This window comes from Topomyia yanbarensis, chromosome 3 (genome assembly GCF_030247195.1).
Source record: "Topomyia yanbarensis strain Yona2022 chromosome 3, ASM3024719v1, whole genome shotgun sequence".
NCBI lineage: Eukaryota > Metazoa > Arthropoda > Insecta > Diptera > Culicidae > Topomyia > Topomyia yanbarensis.
In genome coordinates, this window is record NC_080672.1 from 162,541,795 (window position 1) to 162,556,018 (window position 14,224).

Sequence of the window (14,224 nt, forward strand, 5' to 3'; positions counted from 1 at the left end):
TGGGGTAAATCCGACCTAGTAAATGGTTTTGGCTGTACAATGCTCATTTTACATCGAATCAAGTATATACCAAATTAAAGGTTAGGTTCTGGGCAACATATATATATATATATATATATATATATATATATATATATATATATATATATATATATATATATATATATATATATATATATATATATATATATATATATATATATATATATATATATATATATATATATATATATATATATATATATATATATATATATATATATATATATATATATATATATATATAGCATTTTATTCGTATCTTGGGACAATTCTGAAATACAAGCGTTTTACGAAAAAAGTTCATTTTTGCGTTTTTCTAAAATGGTGGGGTAAACCCGACCGCCTATGTTTTTAGTTGATTTAGTACAGATATTACCCAAATTTTATGGTTTTTCAATGATAAATCAAGGAATGTTATGTTATTGAATTGTAACATGAAGAAAATGGGATTGAATGTCAATCTTGGAATGTCAAGATCACGAGCAGTAGCACGTAAAGATATTCCCATTTGCATCGGAACAATTGCTCAACAAATACTATATTCATCACGTTTTTGTGTCTTCGTTTGTAATTATGAACCATTGTGCAAAAAAATAATGAATAATAACTATAAAAATATATTTCAGTATGATAAATAAAAATTTTCTTAGCAAAAAAGCGGTCGGATTTACCCCACTATTTGGAGGTCGGATTTCCCCCACCGCGTCATTTTTCATTACGATGCAATTAAAAAAAAAATATGAAAAAAGTTGGACTAAATATATGTGACTATGTACTTTGTAGGACTTGAATCAAAGAATTTAAATCCGCTTACATTTTTTATGCAATCACTTTAACAATCAGTAATATCCCGTAGTCAATGATGCACAAAAATCAAATCAAAAGTTGCAAAAACCCACTTATTGCCGTTTGAGTATCTCAACGTAGACTAATAAAATACTGTCATGCCACCATTATGATTATTTTCGATGCTCTACACGACAACATTGATATTAGTTCGCGTAGTGCTCTCGATTTTCGATAACAGAGGGGGTCAGGTTTACCCAACCGTCGGATTTTCCCCACCTTACCCTATAAAATAAAATCTTAATCTTATAAAAAAATATAGAATTAAATATAGAATTCGCTCAAACTTTCAAAAAATTTCAGAAGCCCAGGCTGTGTCAATTGACTCTAGTGTATATGTTTAATATTGTTTCATAAACGTTTGCGCTATTTAATATAGGTATTGTTTTGTAAATGTGGTAGTAGAATCATCATCTGTCATTTTCTTATCATTTGTAATCTAAAGTGTGCAAGTTTCCGTACACTACACATAAAAAATCATTTCTCGGTGTGAAAATGGCACAATTTCATATTCGTACACTTTTGCAAAGTCATTTAATTTGTAATTTAAGACCTGTTATTTCTTTTTTTTGTTTTACTTTGAAAAATAGATTTTATGACTACAGAAAAGTGTTCATTGGCACAGTTCCCTCAACATAAGTTTAAGAAATTCCTTCAAATTAACGTAATGGTTAAAAAAATAAACTAACTGCCATTATGGGACGGAAACTAATTATTACTCACCAAAATGAAACTAAATCACTTCATAAAATCTTTGAAATTGTTCAAAGGTTGCGTCCAACTATTTAACATGTTGTTAAAAACTATGATGTGGCGTAATGCAGAACAGATATTGCGAAAAATTTAAACTGTAAAAAATTTACGATGAGGGATAAACGATTTTTAATTAGAAAAAATTGGGAAAATCTAGTAATTAATGTTATATACATAGTAAATAAATTGAATTATAGCATTTAAGTATAAGTTTGCTCTGGTACTCCGTAAGAGCCATCTCGAATAATAATAAAAATCTTGGAAGTGTGTCATCTCGAATAATATTGAAATCGTGGAAGTGTAGGTCTATTTCTGAAGTAAGGCATGTTTCGCAAAGTGCAAATGCATCGCATTTCAAGTTATTTAGTAAGATTTTAACGGAATCGATTTTCCGGATAATGCTTCTGCAATTCATTATAAACTCAACGAATACCAAAAAGATCCGAATGAGTTTGCCATGATTATGAATCACTCTAAAATATACAAACACGATGAACAAATGAGCTCTGTTTGTCTACAAGGTATAAAATATCAACTCATAACTAATTTATATAGTTGTAATTTCGAGGGAGAAACCAATCTTGAAAATGGCGGAATTTTTCGTGAGAGCTAGCAATTTTTATTTCAAATGAGCAAAAAACTCCTTTTATTGAAAAATTATCTCGAAAACTCAACATGCACTTTGGCATTCAAAATGTCGACGTAGAAGCAGCACTCTCTTCAGGACCAACTTGCAACTATAATATTATGGATGCCGAAAAATGGAACGACATACTTGCTAGAAAAAGGTCAGCATCACCACCTGCAGCAGATAACATAACTTACGACAATCTACGAGCTATTAAGCCAATGGTGCGAGATAACACTATTGAAGAAATTTACCAAATGTACATCTCAGGGCATCTACGCGAGCAGCTAAAACAGATCAAAGTAGTCGCCATTCCAAAAGCTGGAAAGAACCAGATGACTGTAGAAGGTAAAAGACCTATATCACTTGTACCCACACTCACGAAAATTATAAACTCGGCAGTACTAGAGAAGATACAGGAGATATTGGACAGAAACAAAATACTACCGCAGACGTCTTTTGGCTTTAGGAGAAATTTATCCACCTCCCAAAAGTTTTTGAAAGCATGCTGTTAGATATTCTCTACCCTGCAGTAAAACACATCATCACTACAGATCAGCATGGGTTTGTTAGAAAGCGCTCAACAACGACGAACTTAATGAGCTATGTGTCAACGCTGATTGATAAATTAGAGAAACGACAACAAATTGATGCAGTGTATGTAGATTTCTCCAAAGCCTTCGATCGCCTTCCTCATCAGCTAGCTGTTGAAAAGTTGAGGCGAATCGGATTTCCGGACTGGCTGACCAATTGGATCTTCTCGTACCTTACAAACCGCAGTGCATCTGTGCGACTTGGAACTGTACTTTCAGACCCTTTCGACATCACATCGGGTGTACCTCAAGGGAGTCACCTTGGACCTCTTCTCTTCGTGCTCTTTGTGAATGACATTTGCAGTGAATTGACATCGTGTAAGGTGATGTACGCAGATGATCTGAAAATTTATCGCATCATAACAACTCTGGTAGATTGTTGTGCACTTCAGATGGACATAGATAGAATCATGAGTTGGTGTGATTGAAACGGAATGACTATAAACATTCAGAAATGCAACATAATCACATTCACATGAATACTCTCGCCAATTACGTTTGAGTATGCAGTGAGCGCTGCCCCAGTAAAACGAGTTTCATCAATCAAGGACCTTGGTGTTATACTTGACCGTAAGCTACGTTTCATCGAACACTTCAATGCATCAGTAACTGCTAAAGCCTATGCAGTACTAGGACTCATCAAACGAAACACCCAAGATTTCAACGACGTCTACTGCCTGAAGGCACTGTACTTCAGTCTGGTACGCAGCATTCTAGAGTATGGAGTTATCGTTTGGGCCCCGTATCACACTGCACACATTAATCGCATAGAACGGGTGCAAAAGAGCTTCGTCCGGTATGCCCTTCGACGGCTTCCCTGGCGAAATCGATTTGAACTACCACCGTATGAGCATCGTTGTACTCTTATCAACCTGCCTACGCTACGAAACAGGAGAGTTTTCTGCAGCGACTTTTTGTGTTCGATCTTCTCGCTGACAACATTGACTGCCCTCTGCTTCTCGCTAAGCTGGACTTCAACGTTCCTGGTAGGTCTCTGCGGAGAATGGACTTCTTTCGGCGCTCTACTCATCGCACGCAGTACGGCCAGAATAACAGCTCTTCAATAGCGTTTTTCATCATTTTGACTTTAACTTAAGTAGAGAAATGTTCAAATTGAAAATAGGTTTAACTTAGTATAGTATTTCAGTCTGTACGAAAATTTATAATTTCGAAGACAATATATAATAATAACATGCGTAAACTATCTCATCAATCAAGTGAAAGCGAACAAAGGACAGAATTACCAAACCGCTGCAATCTTTCTGGACCTATCAAATGCATTCAATGCAATTAAACTGGACAAATTAACAGAAACAATGGCAACCGCAAAACTTCCTAATGAAATCATCACGTGGGTAATAAGTTTTCTTCAGAATCGAAAAATTTCTATGACGGTTAACAATGTACATGTAACAAGAATAATAAGCGATGGTCTACCGCAAGGAGATGTCCTATCGCCAACTTTATTCAATGTCTACACCAAACAGCTACATGAAATAGTTCAGGACGATGTCGTGTTAGTACAATTCGCAGACGACTTTTGCATCATAATAAGGGCAAAAAGTGTGGAGGAACTAAATAGAAAAGGACAACTTTGAGTCAACAAATTTGTCGAACAAACGAAAGATCTGAATCTGCAAATAAATCCAGAGAAAACAAAAGCTATTATCTTCCAGGTAGGCGATGCTACCCTCAATATCAAAATAGATGCAAACTTGATAGAAACCGTCATAAGCCACAAATATCTAGGAATATATGTTGATCGGGGTTTAACCTTCGGACTACAAACACGCATCATATGTCAAAAAATTACAGAAAGACTGAACATGATAAAAATAATTGCAAGTATAAAAAATGGAGGCCATCCACAAACCATGATAACACTTTACAAAGCGCTAATAAGAAATGCAATAGAATATTGTGCTTCAGTTACAAACAACACCTCAAAAACTAACCAGGATAAAATACAAGTAGTCCTTAACCAAGCACTAAGAAGTCACGGGATGCAGCAAAACTACGCCAAGGAATATGGCTAGCAATATCTGGACAAGATCCGTGGAAGATAAGGGGAGAATAACGTAACAAGCATAGAAATAGCCAAAAGCATTGCACACAACAATGTGTTAAGTGAACAACTTAAACAAGTAAACTATGAAGAGAGCAAAGACGAAAACCTCACATATATGGAGAAGGTTTTTAAGGAACATAAAGCGTTATTCGACAGCATAAGCCCTATACGCAGAGTATTCAATAAATACGACATGGTAGAAATACAAACAGAATTAGGAACTGGCCCTTTGTAAAGAAACATACGAACGAAAAAGTTCTGAAACAGATGGCTTTGGGAATAATACACGACAAATACAGAAACAGGAAGTGTTTTTACCGATGCTTCAAAACACGGATCTGTGTGCGGTATAGGAGTGTATATGGAGCAACTGAACGTGAGAATATCTAAAAGACTTAAACATCTAACATCGATAATGACTGCGGAGTTAATAGCAATTGATCAAGCTACGCAGATGATAGAAATTGCACAACTACATAACACAGTTATCACGGACTCTAAATCTTCATGTATGATACTTCAAAACGGTCTGAATTCACAATATCGCGACGAAATAATCGAGAACATATTAGATAGATGAGGAATTCCACGAAGATCCGTCCGAAAATCTTTAAAATCGTGACCGACCATCTTAGATTCCAATGAAACTTTACACGTTTCACCGTCATGCAAGACTAAATATTTTCCACAGGTAATAAGATTATTTTGACTCAAGAACAACTTTTCAAAAGGGCGCAAACGTTTCTATGTGCATGAATTACAAAATTTTTTTGTTCGATTACTGTATTTTATACAGCAAAACTATCTGAGAACGAGTTACAGGGAATGAATACTTCTGCCTGAAAAAAATATACACTGAAAAAAATGTTGTCATTTTTCAAAAAAAAAAATTATGATGAAAATTTAAATTGCGAAAAAACCCATTTCTTTAAATTTTTTAATTTTGTTACCAAAAACCTAAAGAGAAAAGAAACCCCTCTCCTAGGTTGACGGGTTTGACGGTATTGCAAACATCTTCAAGCATATTTGAGCACACACCTGCTTTAGGATGGTTATTGCATTGCGCCTCGATAGTGGTGCATCGAGGAAACCGAGAGGGCTTATGGGCCTTTTTTATGGTTTGTGTTTTTTCATACTCTGCACCAGCCCAAACTAACAGTCAACTAAGAGCCTGTGCACACTGGCGTGGCCGATTGGCGGGTCGCCGTGGATTGACTTTTTCTGTGGGCTGTTTTTGCAGACATTGTTCAACAGCTTAACGGCAGTCTTTGTGAGCACGGCTCGCAGATGAAGTCATTGTGTGTCGATTTGTCGGTCGACCTCGGCAACGTGCACAGGCGCATTAAAAAATAACAGTAGAACCCTATTAGTTGTGTTGTGTTGTAATAATTGTAGTTTTTGGTACTAGTGTTCAATTGTGTGCTAGCCGTGTGTCTATCTGTGTATGTGGGCGTCTGAGTATTTGTGACATGTGGACCAGGGAATGGATGCAGAACTGGCTTATATGATGGAATAGTGTGTGATCCTTCTTGGGATTCGTTGGTCACTTTTTACTGATGTTCAATTCATGCATTCGATTCGATTCATTCGGATTGGATAAATGAAGGTACGATTGATTTACCGACGCACGTCAATCATCCATTCCCGTCCAGCATAGCATGAGAAACTTCTAACGGAATTAATTGTCGTTAATGGTAAATATATATCATTTTCTGGCATTTGGACGATTCCAAGTAGTTTTATTGCATGGTACATGTGTTGTTCAATTAATATTCAATAACAGTACTAACTCTATTTTTTATTTTATTTATTTTCGGTCTCATGCGTCATATTCCTCTGATGACTTCTCCGAGATAATTTACCATAAAAGGGCAACATTGCTGTCAACAATGACTATTCGCTGCCATCAGACGTCGCCAGGTTTTAGAAAAATTGAGATGTACTTTCATACTCAATTGAATCAGATAAGTAGGAACGAACAACAAACTGTAAGTAGCATATTACACATGTCTTATTTTAACATCATGCATATTTGTATTAACATATTATTTACAGGTAACACACATATCTCAACATGCAACACTTCCCATACACACGTAAACATTCACACCCGCAAATATACAAATGCTCGACAGGTGACTGGGCCAAGTGCATTCACTCGTAGGATCTATCATTTCGATGATCGCCTCGATTCTACGAAACCAGTGCACAATTAAGCTGACATAAGCTAGTCTCGTCTGGTGAATGCATGTAACCTGGAAGCCCCAGACACGACAGGACGAGACGGACAGATGACGGACTGGACTCTACGGGGCCTAGTTCAGAGTTTTAGGCATTCTTCAATGCACGGCTAGCGACCTCAAAAAAAAAACCTAAAGAGAAAAGAAACATTCTGAATGTGATTGCATGATGGAGAAAAAATCGGTAAAAAAGTTTTCCCAACAATAACTTCGTACATGTTTTTAAATTTCATACTAATAGACATACAAAATTGTAATTCTATTACAGAATATAATTCTAAGCACCATTTAAAATCAAAATGCATTTAACAAAAATCTTCCGAAATGCGATAGTTTTCGAGATATTTGAAATTTTGCTCCTTCAAAAACAATTAATTCGTGTAATTATGCTCTTTTTAAAAGTTATTCGCGTTACCCCATCAAAAAATGTCAAAAATTTAATGTTTATCGTTTTAAAGACGTAAAAGCAACTTTTTTAGTGTATTTGGATCCTGTAGAAGCTTTCAATAAAAAAGTTTTCCTAACAACAACTTTTGACATTTTTTTTTATAATTCTTACTATTTGCAGTCAAAAATACAATTTTGTTTTTGAATATGATTCTAAACGCCATTTTAAATCGAAATGCTCTTAACAAAAATTTTCTAAAATGTAGTAGTTCTCGAGATATTTTAACTTTTGTTTTAACAACACAATTATTTTGTTTTATTACGACCTTTTCATAAGTTAGTCGCGTTTCTCCATCAACAATAATAGGTTTTTCAAAAGGCCCGTAAACTTTCCTGCAACTTTCTCTTTGACATCAAGGCGATATTGTGAAACATTTTAAAGTTACATGAAAACAACCAACATATGATTCAGCTATATAGTTTAATCAACAGACCCTATGGTAGAAATATATTTTGGTTGCTTTCACCCTACCCATATGAAGCTGTTGGTAAGAGCGGTGTCAGCCATCTTTGTTCCATGCATGTCTGCTATACTTCCTATAAAAGCAGTCCCATATTGAAAAAGTCTACGTAGACTTTTGCAAATTCCCCCTCCCACCTCGTAGACAAACGTAGACTTTTGCTAGACCCCCGTTTCCCCTCGGTCTACGTGGTTTATGAACGGCGCTCTCTGATTAACTTAATAGTCGAAGTTATAATTGCATCACGAACCCAGAACGCGTTACTAGGAGCATAATACGTTGAACTAGACAAAATAGAGTGCTTGATGTATACACTTCGAGACAAACAAGCGCAAAGTTTTGTCCTCTTCCCGAGGACCGATGCATACTTGACAGATAGTTGCCACTTCGTCCAATTTTGCAAATTTTGGTTGCGGTACGGTACGGATCCCCTAAGTTATAAGCCCAATTAGTCCAAAATTATATGTGTACCGAAATACTCAATATTCGCAAATACAACATATGACTTGAGCTTATGCCAGCTTAGACCAACAAACATAACTCTTCACCGCGTTAGCGATCATTTTTAATGTGTTTTTAGTTGGGACTATGGCCGCGTATGCGATTATGACGCCACTGATATATGCGCAAGTATAGGGGATAGATCAGTAGTGAAACATTGTTCCCGAGCCTGAGAGATAACCCTTTTGCAAATAAATAATTGGGACCGTGCATAAAAGGTGGAACTAGTGTTCTGGTAAAATTGACGGATCGATATTTTTTGAAGGAATTTCCTCATGGTATTATGTCTGTTAGTCTGTACTTATGCTAGATTCATTCTATAATCTTAAAGAAAGTCATAAATGTTTGGATATTATCCATTTCAATGTACGTGTACCATTATATCGATAGATAGTAAAAATTGCAGCTATCGAATTAACAGCCCAATTGTATTCTACTTCACTTCGGTTATGTCTCTGACATTACCCACCCATCTTCCTTTTTTTGTGGCAGCTTTGCACGGTATTAGGGCATGTCAGGGTAGAGATTTTTGCTAATAGAACGTGCGCGATCTTTGAAGCCACTCAAAGTTCAGTGTGTACACTGTACCGAACCTGTACTCGCGGAATAATTAATAAGCTGCAAAAATTGTTTAAATCAGTAATTATTTATTGTTTTGCGTTAATAATGTGTATAAAAATAACTAATGCGTGTAAACCGACTTATAAACCTTATAAAAATATAATATATAGCATTCCTATCACCAACCGATTTCGTTTACAGAATTATAAGTTAGACTTCATAAACGGTTTAAGGTACAAATGGAACGATTTGTTAACGGGTTCCTAAAATAGTTGCAAATTGTTGGTTATTTTTACCCGAATATCGTTATAATTTATTAGTTACCTGATTTAGAGGACTCCTCTTAGCTTCCTCGAATAAACGCTCGTATACGTTACCATCGTAAGCACCGAGAGCAGATCCGAGTACCATGTCAGGAATGTCAAACGAATCAACAATGCCTATAGCATTCGGGCGAATTGCGGTCAGCGAATCTTCCAACTTTTGCTGTAGTCGTGTGATGTCACTGTCCGATATGGTAGTGAACTGAAAAATATTCAATTGATTTTCTTGTATTGATTATATACTATTAATCTTCGAATTACCCTCAAAAGATCACCAACAGCTTTGATGGCCTCGTCATAGGCGTATAGCTCGTAAATATCACGCAAAACCCGAGCCAGCTCCGATGATATAGAATCGCAGGCTTTCTCTATCATCTCGTAACCAGACTGTACCAGGAAGGCCCGGCAGTGAGCATCGGCCGTTTGTGCCAATTCTAGTGAGGTCAAGTTGACCGCCTCCTCTTGAGTGTAGCCAGCTTGCTTCCGCTGCTCGATGTGCTCATTTGCAAGTCGAAGTTTCCTGTCAAAATTTCAAAATAAGATTATTCAAACCAAAGTAGAACGTGTGGGTTTACCCACCCAGCAGCAACGGTTTGCAAGTTCCGAATAATTCCAGTCACTGAGTCGTTCCAATTTTGACGTTTGTTTTTATTGGAAATGAAACTCTTCAAGTATTCCACAGTTGGAACGAGTTCTTGTCCCTTCTGGGCTTGATTCCAGACCTTGAGCAAATACCTAAAACGATTTAAACGATTATGGTTCAACTATAGATGCAACAACTCTACATACAGAGTGTTTGATTCCTCAAGGGGTTTAATTCTTGGTTTACTGTTTGGTAGCGCTGATTAGTTTTCCAAAGAAAAGGTCTAAGATTTTTGTTCCAATTGGCCCTCGTTACAAACTAATTGTTACAGTCAATTCACGGAGCCGGCAGAATCTTAACCCTCCAACAATCTTCTTTCAGCATCAGCGGCAGCTCATTCGGGGAGCCATTCGCGCGAGTGCCGGAGGGTTGATAATCACCTTCTCTGCCGGTATTGAAATGTAGTCCATACAACAAGGTTAACTAATAGAAACCGACCATTCCAATCAATAATTCTTGAAGATTGGCGGTTCGGTACATGAAATTAGCGGGAATCAATCAGAAACGAGCTTCGGTCGGAAGTTTTATAATCGGGTTTTTTCCATATGTATGCATTTTTCCACCCATAGGAAATCAAAATAATAGTTTGCGAAGGAAAAAATTTTCAAATTTATTTATTTTGAGTAGTTTTATAGCGCTGATAAGGGCTAATTTGCTTGCCAAAGAAAATATTCTCCGGGTGGGAGAATTTTGTTCCAATTGGTTCTGGTTACTAGCACGTTGCTGCACAAATTAATCCACGAATAAAATCAGTTCACTTTCATCGAGAAAGAAGAGCTTGTAACAAAAACTGTCCAAGATTTGCTCGGTGCATGAAATTAGCGGGAACCAATCACGAACGAGCCTCGGTCAGATGATTCAAAATCGTTTTTTTCCACGCGCGTGTTTATGTTATCTTCCACCCATCGGAAATGAAAATGATATTCTGGTTGCAGTTGAAAACTGGAAAATCCAACAAGCGACAATCGTATTTTCTCTGGTTCTAAACAATGGAATCGCGTCGGAAGTAGTGCGCTGTATTCGTACAATGATGCGCTATAAAGCGCACTGCTTCCGACATCATGGATTAGCGCTAAACAAGAGAACAAACGATTGTCGCTGGTTGGATTTTCTAGGTTTTAACTGTAACGACAGTAGCCCAACCTTAAAGTAATGCCATCTGACTAAAAGAAAACATCGATTGATTTTTATCACAAGTTCGCAATCATTAGTACTTTATATCGTTCAAATTCCTTAGGGCATATTAAGTAGTGTAGTATTTTATATAGAAGGTTCAAATTAAAACTGGAACGGAAACAATTACAAAGCGTTTAGTTTTATTAATTTAAACTTTAAAACTGGTAAACGCTGCCGTTTTCTTTGTTGCTTCATTTGAAACACGTTAAGAACTTCTGTGGTTCATAATTGTGACAGTTATATAACATAAAAGAACAAAATTTCAAAACTAGAACTTTCTCTCTTCAGCAGCAGGTTTTGGCGGATATTCTCTTTAGCTTAAAATATCACGTCATGTCGTTAACACGTTACTGGACTCATTATTTTCATCGGTCTATGAAATATGAGTGTCTGTGCTGAATACTCCCTATGCATCCAAAACAAGTCTAAACGTGTTTAACATTAAGCAACCAAAAGAACAGTGGTGTACCGTAAATCGGAGTGACTATGATCACTCAAAACTTTTTCGTAGATTACTTATTTAGCTAGAATAGTTTAGAGGAATTCCACGAAGATCCTTCCGAAAATCTTTAAAATCGTGACCGATCATCTTAGATTTCAATGAAACTTTACATATTTCACCGGCATGGGAGATTAAACATTTTCCACTAACAGTAAGATTATTTTGACTCAAGAACAATTTTTTATTAGGGTGTAGACATTTCTACGTGCTTTAATTTCAATTTTTTTTGTTCGATTACTGTAATTTACACAGCGAAACTTTCTGAGAACGAGTTACATGGAATGAATATTTCTGTATGAAAAAATATACACTGAAAAAATGTTTCGTCATTTTTCATAAAAACAAAAATTTGTGGTAAAAATTTAAATTTCAAGAACCCCATTTTTTATTTTTTTATATTTCGTTAGTAAAAATCTAAAGAGAAAAGTAACATTTTGAATGTGATTGAATGATGGAGAACTTCTCGTTAAAAAGTTTTTCTAACAATAACTTTATACATGTTTTTAAATTCCATACTGATTGATATACAAAACTGTAATTTTTTTACAGAAGATAATCCTAAAAATCGTTTAAAATCAAAATGCATTTAACAAAATTTTTCCAAAATAGATAGATACACTGCTGGCCAATAAAATAGGTGTGAGATAAAAAAAAACATGAAATTTTGAGTTTTCTCTAAAAATATTTTTTTATTCCAATATTTTATAGTTAGACACAGTCGTAAATATGAAAAAGAACACTTTTATTTGTAAATTAATTGTTATGCTTTACCGGAACTCTCTCTTTTCCGTGAAATCCAAAAAAGCACCTGGTCAATGAAATAGGTGTATTGTAATCCATTGCATTAAAATTTTTCAAATCCAATGATTTTACGACTTTAATATTTTTAACAACTAGTAACCTGTGTAACCTTCCTTATTCAACCAAATTTTATCCATTCACCTAGGCATTGAGTCATTCAAACGCTGATAAGTTTCCGTTGGCATAGTGTGCCATTCCTTTTAAGCTGCTTGCTACAAACGACCCTAATTTCTGAAATTTTGACCGGATAACGGATATAGTGGTGTTGCGAAAAATAGGACCTGCGCCATTCCACGAAAAGTTGCCCTAAACCTCATTGTTCTCGCCTCCGTGCTTTACCATATTTTGCGTGTGTCGCAGATCAAACTTTTTGCACTTTGAACGTCTAACGTTTCGTTGTGCATCGGAGGAAAACAGGTTTATCTTTGATTCGTTCCTCCGAAGGATATGTCGCCATTTTTTGATTCCTTCTGAACCAGGCCAATTAACGGTGTTGAAAAGTAAATTGCATATTTCTGCAAAGTCTTTTGCTTCGCAATAGTGGAACCTTTTTAACAATTCTTTCTGAAAGATTGGAGTTTTACAGCCTATGGCAAACTGTTCTCGGACTTACCACATTTCCAATTTGTGTTCTAATAGTCCTGGATGACGCGAATGGATTAGATTTCGCTAATAATGCCATACAATGGTCAGCTGCTGTAGATGTTTTCTTGGTTTTTTGTGCATTTCTTTTTTCAGAGGTTTTAAGGCATTTGTAAAGAAGTTTTCGGAATGCCAAAGTGTATTTTATTTGCACATCTTATCTTCTTTAACAAAATTTCTTAGCAAAACTCGTTCCACTTGAGTACAGTGAGATGCTCGACCCATTCTATAACAAATCTTTGACTTATTCAACATTTAAATACATTTATTAGCACGCAGAATACAAACTTTACCAAATTAAACATATAATGGTATTGAGTAAAGTAATAACCCGTTAATATATTTCACACACCTATTATATTGACCACACAAAAAAGCCTGCGGCAGTCTTGTTTTACATCTTGACAAAGATTGCAAATATAATCAGCGCCAACAACCCACTAGTAACTTGACAGATACCATGGCTTGTGTGTGCGGTAGGTGTGATTGAGACTGCTGTAACTTGGTATGTGTAATTGAGAGAAAAACAAAATAATCTATAACACACCTATTTTATTGATCAGCAGTGTAGATAGTTTTCAAGATGTTTGGAATTTTGTTCCAACATAAACAGTTAATTTGTGTGATTATGCCCTTTTTAAAAGTTATTCTTGTTACCCCATCATAACATGTCATTAATCTAATGTTTATCGTTTTAAAGACGTAAAAGAAACTTTTTCAGTGTATTTGAATCATAGAGAAGCCTTCAATAAAGTTTTCCCAACAACTTTTGACATATTTTTATAATTCGTACTGTTTGCAGTCAAAAATACAATTTTATTTTTGAATATGATTCTAAACTAAATTCTAAAATCTAAAATTTTTAACACAAATTTGTGTTTATATGCAAAATGACACGAATTTTTTTTCAGTGTATATTTTTTTCGAACAGAAATATTTATTCACTGTAGCTCTTTCTCAAAAAGTTTTGCTGTATAAAATACAGTAATTGAACAAA

At 35.5% G+C, this 14,224-nt stretch overlaps 2 protein-coding genes across 6 annotated transcripts in view; one reads left to right on the forward strand and one right to left on the reverse strand.

Moving 5' to 3' along the window:
* Window positions 1-14,224, forward strand: part of LOC131691447 (probable helicase with zinc finger domain) — a 101,422-nt gene that overhangs the window by 71,327 nt on the left and 15,871 nt on the right. The gene's annotated exons all lie outside the window — the stretch shown is intronic.
* Window positions 9,207-14,224, reverse strand: part of LOC131691448 (probable peroxisomal acyl-coenzyme A oxidase 1) — a 60,195-nt gene continuing 55,177 nt past the window's right edge. For all 5 annotated transcript variants that reach the window (XM_058977844.1, XM_058977847.1, XM_058977846.1 and 2 more), the window contains 4 exons: window positions 10,043-10,198; window positions 9,725-9,983; window positions 9,465-9,665; window positions 9,207-9,403 (listed from right to left, as the gene is read on the reverse strand). In XM_058977844.1, coding sequence (XP_058833827.1) covers window positions 9,344-9,403; window positions 9,465-9,665; window positions 9,725-9,983; window positions 10,043-10,198 — 676 coding nt within the window. In that variant the 3' untranslated portion in view covers window positions 9,207-9,343. The remainder of the gene's footprint in view (window positions 9,404-9,464; window positions 9,666-9,724; window positions 9,984-10,042; window positions 10,199-14,224) is intronic.